This window comes from Staurois parvus, unplaced genomic scaffold (assembly GCF_062004578.1).
Source record: "Staurois parvus isolate SC_StPar_1 unplaced genomic scaffold, SC_StPar_1.0 ptg000629l, whole genome shotgun sequence".
NCBI classification, from domain to species: domain Eukaryota; kingdom Metazoa; phylum Chordata; class Amphibia; order Anura; family Ranidae; genus Staurois; species Staurois parvus.
Genome location: NW_028318425.1, coordinates 296,977 through 310,081, shown reverse-complemented (window position 1 = coordinate 310,081; position 13,105 = coordinate 296,977). Strand labels below are relative to the sequence as shown.

General features: G+C 42.4%; 1 protein-coding gene across 5 annotated transcripts in view; it reads right to left on the bottom strand.

Moving 5' to 3' along the window:
* Window positions 1–1,811: 1,811 nt before the first annotated feature.
* The window catches only part of LOC149449334 (lamin-A-like), a 169,392-nt gene continuing 158,098 nt past the window's right edge, over window positions 1,812–13,105 (bottom strand). Inside the window, exons 15-19 of one of the 5 annotated variants that reach the window (XM_089693358.1) lie at window positions 10,735–10,904; window positions 8,757–8,845; window positions 5,083–5,130; window positions 4,081–4,238; window positions 1,812–1,971 (exon numbers count right to left, since the gene is read on the bottom strand). In XM_089693358.1, the coding sequence (XP_089549484.1) occupies window positions 4,089–4,238; window positions 5,083–5,130; window positions 8,757–8,845; window positions 10,735–10,904 (457 nt within the window). In that variant the 3' untranslated portion in view covers window positions 1,812–1,971; window positions 4,081–4,088. The remainder of the gene's footprint in view (window positions 1,972–4,080; window positions 4,239–5,082; window positions 5,131–8,756; window positions 8,846–10,734; window positions 10,905–13,105) is intronic. The other 4 variants (XM_089693360.1, XM_089693361.1, XM_089693362.1 and 1 more) reach the window with 4 other exon arrangements.

The window sequence follows — 13,105 nt, the reverse complement described above, 5'->3', positions numbered from 1 at the left end:
TTGTAAGGAAGAATGGGCAAAGATACCTCCAACAAGAATTGAAAGACTCTTGGCTGGCTACAAAAAGCGTTTACAAGCTGTGATACTTGCCAAAGGGGGCAGTACAAGATATTAACTCTGCAGGGTGCCCAAACTTTTGCAGACGCCATTTTTTTGTTTTCTGTTATTTTGAAAGTGTAAATGATGGAAATAAAATCTAACTTTTGTTGACATATTATAAGAATGTCTAATCTGTAATTTGATGCCTTTTGGAGATTTTTCCATCTTTCCTTGGCTTCTTTATGCACATTAATACAAATTTTTAGCTGGGGTGCCCAAACTTTCGATCCCCACTGTACATAGAGTCCATTATAATTTTTCCAAGTCAAGTTAGGAGTGGAGCTGATTCTTAGTATTGATATTTGATGTTTTTGACTTGTAATCTAGAGGTGGTTAATAGGAGGCTTCTTGGCCATAGGTACCTACAAACAAGGAAGAGGAAGGGAGGGGCGGAGGCGAGATCTTGGATGATAATTCAATGGCAAAGGTTGGGTCAATCATATGAAGTAAAAATGTTTAATTTAAAGTTGTTATAAACCCTCATATATACCCAATGAAGTGACTGGCCTCAGGTGATAGATAGCAAATCCTTCTATGTAAGTTGTACCCGTTTATCTGCTACCCTCTTTTCTCTACAGCCTTCTAAAACGTACAGATCAAAGGCTATTTCTCAACTCCAAAAGAAGAGAGGGGCGCCAGACTAAGTGCAGTACTTCACAATAATTTAATAGCACAAAAAGATTGGTAACTCACTAGATACAAGCGGGTCAGAGGCATATATGTCAAGGGTAGACGTCGTCCTGGTGAAATCCCGAAGGCAGAAGAAGAGGATAGATGGACATCTTGGGGCCAAGGCTGTGGAGGAAGCCAGGTCTCCGACTGACATCATGTCTCAATCAGCGTTCTGCGGCTGTGTCTGTGTAGGAACCAGGCTGGAACGCAGATGGCTGCTGGGCGGATGTGACATTACCACGTGAGCGTAATGCCGCAAGGAGGGAGCGGTAACGCGTTTCAAAGCTACTGCTTCTTCGTCAGACCTCAGGGGATCTGAAGTCACACACTGCACAGCACAGAGCAGAGATTCGAGTGTAATTTGAGACCTGAGTAGAAGGAAGGGACCACCTCCCCCCACACACACATAGTCTAATAGGGAAAGATGCAGAGCTGAGTCTGTCAATCACCTGCTGTGTGCTGGGGGCAGGGCCATCTCCAGAGTTTCTGTGGAGTGAGCATGACCTGTCAGACGTGCGTTATACAAATAGCAGAGGAAAGACAGAAAAAAATCACACTAGGCACTTTGGACAGAGGCTAGTACACACTAGAGGGATATGCTCTGTTCATTTTTCATTTCCGATGTACAACCATGTTAAAGTTGATCACTAACTTATTTCAGGGGGAAGGAAGTCCCACTGCAGGGCTTTCCAGCAAAAACATTCTGCCTGCTGCTTCTACTTTGAGATACAGAAGGTAGTTTGTGTCACATTGAGACAGAACTTTCATGTTGAAATCGTGAGAATATGTGGTCTACGTTTCTACTGCTCACTGTCCGGCAGGAGTTGCAGACAGCACTAGCTGCTCAATAAATATAAAGAAATGGGATACACGTTTTTTTTTATCAGTTTTAAATAAAATACATTTTTATTTCATTTGATCATCCATCCAACCCATTCCTTTGGAGCTCCAATATCTGTTATACTTATAATTACTAGACTGTGACTACATGACCTTGGTATATAGACAAAAACAGTATAAATAATACAGACAACGAGACATCGAGCCATTCTGAGTTTATTAGTAGCTGGATAAGATCGTTGGAGTGAGCGACACCTGACTGGCCAGGCGGATGTTGTAGGAGGAGTTAGCAAATAACTTGTGCAGAGCCGAGCCGGAGGGTGCGGAATATCCCAAATACAGGACTCCCCGGGAGTTTGACTGCAAAAAAATGAAAAAAAAAGAAAAGAAAAATTTATCAGTACTAAGAATTCTGTTACAGCACTGTTTGTTGGCAAAACTTTGGAAAATAGTTCTGTGACACTTTGCTGCTGAGTGCAAAACACCAGCCTAACTAAGAAGACCACCAAGTGTTACACAGCAAGAGATGACATGATAATTAAAGCAGGTTCAAAGTAAAAAAAACACTTTTTCATTACATACCTTTGTTGCAGACCCCGTGATGTCATTACTGAGTCTCTGTGCTTCTCTATGGAATGCAGATGGTTCATCGCTGGTGGGAGGAGCTGGCAGAGTGCTGCACATAGCTACCAGAAAACATCAGTATCCTACTCCTCTCAAGAGCCCACAGGCCCTTGGAAGGAATTGTGTAAATAGCAAAATTCCTTGATGGGTGGATGTCAGTCTGGAGAAGTGTCTGTTCCTAGACAGACAGTATCTGCATGCAGTCCACCCTAGGTAACTCCCACATGTGATGCTCAGCATTTTTGATTAAAAGAAGAGAAATCCAAAGTATGAAAGGCCCATGCGGGACAGGGACAGTCAGGCCTGGGAGGAAAGTCCAGATAATGCTGGATGTCCTCAAACCAGAAAATGAGGAGGGCTTTGTCTGACACTCAGCTTCTAATGCACATTGTGAGAAGCTCACAGTGTGTACTGAAATCAGAAGAAGAAATTTCAGTACAGGAGAGGTGTCTGTACAACTGTGCAAGACTGAAAGAAAGGCTGAAGATTTAAACTCTAACTGCACTTTTGGACAGTTACACTTGTAGCGCTACCCCCTTAGGGGCCGCTGGATTTTAACTGGGTCCCCCTATGCTCTGCACTTCCAGGCAACATGCATTTTCCACACTTTGCACACTGGAGTCAAATAACAGTCCTTGAGCTTGGTTTTGGGATTTTATTAAGGGGTTAAGAACTTGGATTGGCTGTAGGGGTATATGGGATGCCCGAGGTACTGTAGAACTTGAGGACAACCTCCTTAGCAACAGTGTGCAAATATGTGGATAGGAACAGAACAGTCTCTTTCCTTGAGAAGCTCCAAAGATTCCTCCTAGTGTACCTCCTCAGACCCCAGATGATTACTCCTCTTCACCCAGCTGCACTGAGGGTATTCCCTGGGCAAGGGGGCCCAAGAGCTGTTAATGTAGAAACAGTCCCAGATGAGGATCGAGTTGAGTCTTGCACCTGACTGCCCTTTCCCCTTATCCGGCCTCGGGGGGTGTAAGAGTACTCATACTGTCCTTTCTTGTCACCTTAGTGGGTTGGTGGCTGCCTTTAGGCCTTTTGCTGCCCTGGCTCCTTCCCTGCTACTCAGGATGTCCTCCCCAGGAGACAGTGGTATAGTGGAGGTTCTCTTTTCCAGCAAGCTGCCTGTAGGTAGGCCCCCTCCCTCGGCACCCTCCCAGGCTTCACACTCCAGCCATTCTTACTCCACTTTCCACCTAACACTACTCACCTCCCCCCCAGGCTCTGCCACATTTGAGGGTTGCCCTAGTCACCGTGCCCTACCTCCTGCCAGGGGATTGGCCACAGTCCCTCAAACATGGAGATCTGGGTCTCCTCCCCTCCTTCACCCCTGTTCCAGAAAGCTCTCAGGTTTCTGGAGAGGTGAGAGGACTCCAGAAGCCCTGACCTGATAGAGCCTCCTAGCCTGTCCTGAGGTAACCTCACTACATCACTCCCCAAGCTGTTACTCAGTCTCTGCCTAAAAAACGTATCAAGCTAACCTGGAGGGTGTTACACACTTATATGGTAGACCCCCCCCCTGCCCCTAGCCCCCACTCCAGTCATACACTCACCTGTCCCTAATCCAACAAGATATTGCTGAACAGATTGCAGGGCCACTTTCAATATCTTCCCGGCTGGGCCCGCACAAATTTGTACTCAGAACCACCATAGGAATGAATAGTGTGCAGATCGCATGCATGGGTCAGAAGGATTATGACAAGCAGCTCTGCCTTCTGGTCAGGAATATCTTGCTGGATCAGGTGAGTAGAAAACCGAATCAAGAAGTGGACAAGTGGTTGTTTTATTGCCTGAAAATATACATTTATAGGATGAAAACTGTAAAACTGGGGTATTCCTGACCTGTCCAATCACCAGGAGGAAGGAGCTGGAGGCTGAGGCATCGGAGGTTGGAAGTCAAGGTTTTGTACTGCCTGCAGTATCTGTAACCCTGCTTGGTGCTGAGCAGAGAGCGGGGCAAAGCTTCCTGGAAGGAGAAGTCTAAGAGTTCCTCTTACTGCCTGCCGTATAAACAGATACCCATTAGTTTGTCATAATCAGACTTGCACATTTTTCTGTTGCACTCTGTGGTTGATGTTTATTTTTGTGATGGACAGTGTTCAACTATATACTGTATCTGAAAGTGAATATGTCACATTAACATACAGTACCAATGCCATAGCCAAAATGTTGAGTGCAAGGTGTCTACAGCAAGCCAGCACTCAAGGGCAAAACTGCTGCCAGAGCTTGAGAACCTTGTGAACTGATAATTTCTTGTGCTGCACTGTTATCAGTTACATTGCTCCCAACTATCTCTGAACACTACAGAATACATCCCTCCAAAGATAAGTAGATGACAAGGCATTTTATTTTCCTAACATACTTCCCTCCACAGGGGGACAACGTTGGTCCTCCATGGATACAGTATAGTGACTGAGCATTGTCATCCTAAGTCAGGAAGTGTGTTAGTGGCAGGATCACCAGGTGAAAATAAAGGGACAAATCCTGAAAAGAGAAAACTAAAGTAACCATTACATCAAAGGACTGGAAAACTGCAAAATAATATATTTTTATTTTAAGGTTTAGACATATGTGAAGTGCCGTTGTTCTTCTATTTTTTGTTGCCTACTTTGACTGATAGAGGTATTCGTTTTCCAGGCTTTGTCTAAAAATTATGGTTTTAGGAGGTGTACCCCCGCTTTTCCTTGAGAAAGACCATCCCAACCAACAGATTCTGACTCTGAGCCTTGTCAGTTAAGGGGTCTAAGTGCAGCCTATAGTTTATCTAGTTCAAACATTTTATCAGTTATAAAGCATGCCATCTCACACAGATAAAGGTATACCTATATATCATTTATTATTCACCTTTACTGGATGAAATAGGTGACAATTGTCCTGTTTCTTGTGGATCCCCTGCAAAAATAATGATAGCTTTTGGCAAATCATATAGCTGGCACTATTCCTTCTCAGAACACTAGATGTCAGTGGTGGCATTTAGTCTTTTCTAGCAGCTCTATCTCTTTCTTTACAGGTTGTTCCAACTGTGTTCAAACCACTGGATTCAAAAGAATTCTGAGACCCTTGTTTTCTTGCCACACACTCTATAACCCCAGGATGAGGGGATCCTGCAGCATGCAGGAGCCCCTTCCATTAGAGCAGAAGGTATGTGCAGATCCCTTAGGATTTAAATTGATCAAAGTGCAAAATCAGGGGCATGCCAATACAAATCTCCACTATAGTTGTTTTTAACACAATTAAGGAGACCCTGAAAATGCAAGCATAAGCAAAGAAAAAGTATTTTATTCTGGATAAATTGTGGAAGGGTTAGAGCTGTTGCTTGATTTCCCAGCTGGGAAGATTCAACTTCTGTATTAGTATCAGCAGTAAAGGCAGTGATGGGAAATCCACATTTTAACATTGTCACTGGAACATTAAGTGAAAATAAATCTGCAACTAGGGACACTCATCGAGGAGGGGATTTCTGCACACTTTGGAGAGATTTCCTGTCACTTCCTGTTGTGTGGGACATAGCAATTAAAATAAATGCTTGGGAAAGTGGATAAGAAGCACTGAAACCCTCATGTTTCTTTATATGTTTCTTTAGTTCTGATTATCAGTTAGTGGCAGGATCGGACTGACCATTTGGAAACTCGGGCACTGCCCGAGGGCCCGGGGTCAGTAGGGGGCCCCATGAGATGCCCCTGGTACCTTTTTCATAGGCTTTTTTGAGTTTGGGCAAGGACACAGGGGCCCCATGATCCCCTATTGCCCAGGGGCCCCATGAGTTGTCAGTCCGCCCCTTGTTAGTGGTATGGTGGTGGTAATAAATATGAAGAAATTAATATTGGGCTGGCAGTTTCTGCACACTTAAGGGCTTCTACAATCACCTGGTTTGTGATAGGGAAAAGTGAATTTAGAATTGAAGCACCACACCATAATACTCAAGTCCAAATACAAGTGTATTCCAACAATAAAATGTTTGCAACACCAACATGCTTTGGGGACTGTAAGCCAGCCCATGGATGATACAGTTTTATTCTTCAACCAACATGTTGAACGAAAAAAAAACTGACTTGATTAGTCCTCCTTGCTAAGCTATTGTATTCTGACAGCGGGGAGACTTCTCCACCATCAGAATACACCGATCAGCATCGCAGGCTATAGTTGTAGAGAAGTTGTACAGAAGTTGATCGCTAGATCGATTTCTGTACAACCTCCCTGCCCATATATGGATCAAAATTTCAATCGATGTATGACCAGCTTAACGCTATCAGGGTTCACATATAACGCAAAAGATGAAAACACAATAAAAAGTGGTTATAAATACATTATTGTAACACGGGCTTCAGAGCCAACAGGGCTAACTTCTGGACAAGGTCTGACCTACAGGGGTCACAGGGATAGCAATTGCAACCCAGCTCTAGGCTCCAGGGGGCCCTTGCTTACCCCCTGTACACCTAGATAGGAGGAGCGGTGGGGCAGCTGCATACAGAGGAAACGATCTCTCTATTTTCCATCATCAGCTGCAGGAGGAAAATGGAGAGATTGTTTCTGCTGTATGCAGCTGCCCACTGCAGTTCCTCCTATCCAGCTACTTTCTGCTGCACGCCTGTGTGCTCTCCTGCACCTCTGTGTTCTTTCCCAGCCCCTATGTTCTCTCTCTTAGCCCCCCCTTGTCCCCCGCTGCTCTGCTGGCTTCCCCTCTCCCCTCTCCTGGCTGCTGCGGGGAATACTATCAAGATGCAGAGCAGGGAAGGGGCTGGTAAATGTGTGATTTACCATCCTCATCCTTGTCTTAATGAATATAGTCAGTGATCCGTACCGATCACTGACTCTGTTCATTCATAACTGAAACATAGTAAACTGTAGAACTAATCTTGTCCATTCAGTCTGTGCAGCTGAGGTTGAAGAGATGGATATTGAGGGCTGTGTCCTCAATCTCCTTTCTCTGTCTCAAAATTGGAACATGAGGTCTGTTTATACCCCTGATGTTTCACCAAAACCCCCCCAACAGGGCCCCTAAAAAAACTGTAAAAAAAATGTTTTTTTAATTGTAAAAAAATGGTAAAAAATAATTTAAAAAAATAAAAAAATTACTGACACCAGTGGCAGAACTACCAGGGTCACAAAGGTCACACCATGGCATTCCGCCACCAGGCTCAGAGATCCTGCACTGGGACCCTGAAGGCTCTATTTATGCCACTGCAACTGAATCATGTGACACAATGATTTATAGATTGTGTAATATGCAGAGTCCGAGATCACCATCAAGCTGCTTCAGCAAACATAAACCGAACAGTCCATAATCCTGCTATAATTAAGGCAACTTAATGGCTCACTCCCAATATAGCAGTCCCACACTTGGGTTTAGGGTTCCCACCTGCTTTGGGGTGCAGGAAAAGCCTCAGGAGCTCAGCAAAACAAAGTTTCAGTCTCCAGATAGTCCATAGGTCACCTCACAGCTTTGAACCACTCCAAACTACCTCATAGACATGGGCTGACTCCCTCCTGCTGATTTTCAAACCTCCCTTGAAGGTGGGTTAACCCTTTCAGAGCCAAAATCCCTATAATCAGGGTTTGGAGGCTCTTTTCCACCCGAAGTCTATCTGAGCCTCTGAATTCCAGGTCTCAATCCAGGGACTACTGAAGTCAGTCCTCTCCTCTCTGACCAGGCTACCCCTGAACCGCTCACCCTGCATAGGTGAGAACCCCTGAGCACTAAAAATGTCCTTTGAACTCTCCCTTAAAGGGACCACAACCCAAATAGTATGGAAATACTGTATATCTCATACTGTATATCTCCCATCCAGGACCCATCCTTGGCATCCTGTACGATATAAACGTATTTTTTATATTTTGTGTTATATGTTAGCACCGAAGAAGGTGCAGCGTTACAGCCCCCAAAATGCTTTGGATCAGCAAACAATATATTACAGGAATAAACCTGTATTTGGACTTGAATATTGTGGCGTGAACTTCATTTCTAAATTCAATTAAATAAAAAAAAACATGAAGGGGTACCAACCATTCCTTAAGCTAACCAAATCTAAAAAAATAAAGGAGTAACTGACCCAGAATGGGAATGCAAATGTTGAATTACAGGTGAAATCAAACTCCCTGATCTGCAGAAATGTTCCTTGTCAGAGCCTCAGAAAGTATGGAAGCCAGAGGATCATCATGAAAGCCAATCACCTCATCAAAATGAGATGTCAGGTATGGGTAACCTTTATATTTTTCTTAGTACAGGTTTCCTCTACACTCAGCCTAACCCATAAACCTAAACCTGCACCTAACCCTTATCATGAAAATAATCACAGAGGTATTGATTTGAAAATATCACATGGAAATTTGTCTGCCTCAAAATAGAACACACCACAAATTCTGCTCAAAATGTTTGTGGCCAACACAATTCCCAAACTTCGGTACCAGGGACCGTCCCTGTATACCAGACAAGCTGAACCATTATCAGACAGACACTGTGTTTCCTCCTGGCAGGGAGCTCTGTAAACCTGTGCCCGGAATAAAGAGGAACTACTCACCCCCGCTGACCGGGTTGGCCCGCGGCTCTTCTTGCTCACAGGGCTAATGGCCTGTTCCCTGCCATGTCTGGATCCAGCACTGGGGACACCTGACGAAGACAAAGGCACAGACTTGTCAGTGGGGGCTTATTTTTGTGTTGCCTTACCAATCAATGCAAAATTGAGCCTTATTTCTGTTCTTTGTTGAAATTGAGACATAATATTTACAGGAATCTACTGAGAAAACATAAAAGCGTTTCATTGAATACTAGACCAAGCTCACCTACAATGACTGTTGCTATAAATAAATAAATAAATAAATTAAGTAAAAAAACAGCCAGTCTGCAACAAAAGAGTAATTGTACCATGAGAAAACAGAGGGAGTTGACCACACTTTGCTAAAAACATAATTATAGCCTCTTAAATGCCACCAACCCATGAGTAGCCAAAATTGTACTAGAAAAATGAATGGGACTTTAAATGTAGCATTGAGAGCATATCAGTTATAATAAAAGATGGCAAATGTATTTTGTATTGTAGTTACATATACCACTCTGTGAAAACTCCAATAGGGTACAGTATCAAATTCATATACAAAATATACCCAGTCCATATTTTCAGACATCAGCCTATTGTACGGTAAACCATTAACAAAATTTAGAGATCTGTTTACAAAAGTGCTGTGTGAATGGATCAACAATTACCCATTATTTGTCTAATATGTTTTATTTCCTATGATCATCTGCTCCATCTAGTGGCCATAATGCGGTATTTTCCTGAAATACCTCAATCAGGAAAATACTATATGGCCACTAGATGGTACTGAGGGTCATAGAAAATAAAAACATATAAGACACAATATAGAGATTATTCGTGATGGTTATGTGAATGGTTGAAGAATTAACACAGTAATTCTGTTTATAAATAGATTCCTTATGCCTAGTACACATGATGAGAATATCAAATGGATGAAAGTCCATTTTTTGGAGGGGTTTTGTATGCTAGTCTCATATTAAAAATTAATAGGTTACTAAAGTTACGAAAATTCTTGTAAGTCAGAATACAACTTTCCGTGATGATGTAATGTATTGTATTAAAATGTATTCTTTCATTTCTGAGCATGCACGGTCTTGATCACTCGATTTTTGTTTTTCGTACAAAGACTATACTAATTGCAAGAAAATCATTTGCTCTGTTATTTCACGAGAAAAATTCTAGTGCTTGTCCCTTCAGATATTTTTACATGAACTGCTGTGATCAGTTCTCAAAAGCTGTGTACTAACAAATAGAATATCACACAATCGTTGCATCTTTTTCGGCTGATTTTCTCAAAGTGTTTAGTGTTTATACACCCATGTTGACATATTTTCTGTTGAATTTGCTTTTTCATGACTGGGTTGCATGAATTGCTATGGTTTATCAAGGATTCATGCTTGAATAGTTGCCATACATAAGGACGTTTAATGGTCAACTCTCACCCAGCACCATACGAACAAACTACCCACTTGGATAAGAGAAAGCAGACTCCACCACCACCACTTCCACCACCCAGTTATCAGCAGCAGGGAACATCCCAACAAATGGTGGTGTGCCGTGGAAAGGGGCCAAACAGTATTGGTTCCCAGGCAGGAAGACTAGAAAGGGGGCCAAATTTAGCCCAGATAATGGGTGCCCTCCACCAGAGACTTTGATCTTCAGTCTGTTGCAGAGCTACACCAAGTGAGCTACAAATCTTCAGCATCTACAACCTTCACTTTGTATGTTTGATGGCTCCAGGTATTGCTGCTCGCTGTTGTTCCACTTATCATCCACTACTTTGGTAGTGTGTCCCTTTGGAGTCATAGTGGCATAGCAGCCAGTGGGTGGAACTACAGCGCACAGCCGGGGAGTCAGCCATCCAAATAGCCTGGAAGTGTAGGATACTGAAGATTGACCTCTTGTAAATCCTCAAGTGTACCTGTCACTAGGAAGCAGGTCACAAGCAAAGTGTGCCACTAACATTTCTTACTGGAAGAGGGCGTTGATAATCTTGTCTGACGACACTGACTGTTGTCATCGCATCCCAAGGGTATGAATCGGCTGGGAGTGAAATCGGGGTGAGTCAGGGAAGCCGTACTCTGTGCCCATGGGCTGGAAGACATTGGGAGAACAGCAGGGGAAATCTTCTCTCTACAGATAACAGAAAAAACGTTAGACATATGTAAGCCTATGGCCACAAGATAAGATGTGATACATAAAATAATGTTTGTACATTGTAGTGAAATTGTAATGGCTGTTTTGGGTGCAGTAATTTACTGTCCATGTTCTATCTGGGAAGACACAACAGGAATTGATAGGAAATCTCCCCAAAGTGAAGGGAAGTCCCCTCTTAAACAGGTATCCACGGAACAGGTGCCCCCTCTATTCCTGTTCTAGTAACAACTGTAAAATTTTGGATGTCCCATCATTTTCACTCTTAATGGCAATGATTATCGGGACAAATAAAGAGGGTGACTCTCCCTAGCAGGGACTCAGACATATATAGGATTCATATACTGTAGTGGCAACAATTTGCCCTGATTGCAAGAGCATGCAATCTAAGGCCTCCTTCACACAGGCAAAGGAGCATACACTGGATTCCACAGATTTTGGGGTCTTGGATGATAGATGTGTTTGAACACTTACTGCTCAGTCTATACAAAGCAATGACAGGCTGAGAGAAGCAGACACTGTTTGCACATATCCACCCAAGCAGTGGTTACCTGCAGTTAAGGACTGATGTCTGAGCTTTAACTGATAACTGCTTCATGTGTATCTAGTCATGTAGTCATGGATAGCCATGGCTGCTGCCAGCTTATCATTTATTCACATGGGCAGCTAATTGTAAATACCAATGATTCCAGCTGCAAAAATCCACTGACTATTGCCACCAGAATTCGCAAACTGGCCCTAATCACTCATGTGAATGAGGCCTAAAAGGGAGGGTCAAATGTTTCAAGAGATAATAACTGTGAGGGATGAACTAATTGAGAAGGTAAAGATTCAGTTTATTAGGTACAGGTGGACTAGGTGGGCAGAATAGAATATAGCTGGACAGATTGGGGAGTTCCAGAGGATGGGAGAGGTGATAGTTCTGGAGATGAGCATGGGAGATGGTGAAGAGGGCTAGAGAGGAGGTTTTGGGAGGAGTGAAGAAGACAGTTTGGAAATAAGAAAAGGAAATGATAAGGGAATACTGCCAAAAATGCTTTATCAAATCGCATGATAGTAGCAGGTTGAAAGTAGATCCCATCCAAAAATATCCCATTGCGCAAATGAAAAGGACATCATATAGCCTAGATATAGCAGTTACACGCATGATGGCATGATGCAAACCTATGATTCATATACACGATCTCTGCTCTAGCTTCTATGAATACTGTGTTACTAAATATGGTATTATAATAACATTGGAGGACTGTATGAGATACTGTGTATTCCGTCATTGAATTTATGATTGGACATTTTGCCTTCATATGACACACACATTCGATGATCAAAAGACTTTTCAGTACTAAACTCCTATTGAATAGGACTTCATTCATCCGCAGTATGGGTCCTCCTTTCTTCCATCACACGTCATTACTGCTTTATAACTAGAACTCATTGGTAAATGCAGAAGGGTGTTGACATCTTCTTGATGGTTGATAACGTTGTCATCATGTTTAAATATACGCAATAGGATATTTTTGGATGGAGATTTACATTCAAGCTTTTTATATCACATGAATTAATAAGCTATTTTTGGCAGTACTCCTTTATATGGTTTATTTTACTTTTTCTTCTTTCACATTTTCTTTTTGCATTTAAAAAATGTCCAAAATATTGTCAGACTGGACATTTGAGATGCATAGTTGTGAACTGCTAAGCTGGGGCTCCACAACTATAACATCTTCCGGCAGACAAAAACAGAAATCTTTAGATTCATGCTGCTGTTGTGACTGTTGATCAATAGCTGAGCCTTATAATTGAATGTTTAATCTCCTCCTCCATCCTAGTCTACATAGGAGATTAAACAATATTAATTTATACTACAAGATTGGGCAATAGAGGGAAAGTGATTGTTCAGTGTGATTGCATATTTCTTGTGGGCAGCTGTTGTAAAAGCTAATATGATGTAAATGATGCAATTGATCACAGGAAATTTAAACAGTTGCACTACTTAAAGTAGATGTAAACCCTTTCAGTTATCTTCTTTTATGTTTTCCCTTTTAGTCTGATAAATATACAATTAGAAATGTTTATTTATATCTGTTTTAGAAGTGCAAAAAAACACCAATTGATTGAAAATGTGCTACAGACAGGATCACCTGGTGAAAATGAGAAAGAAGCCTAAAAAAAAAGAAAACGAA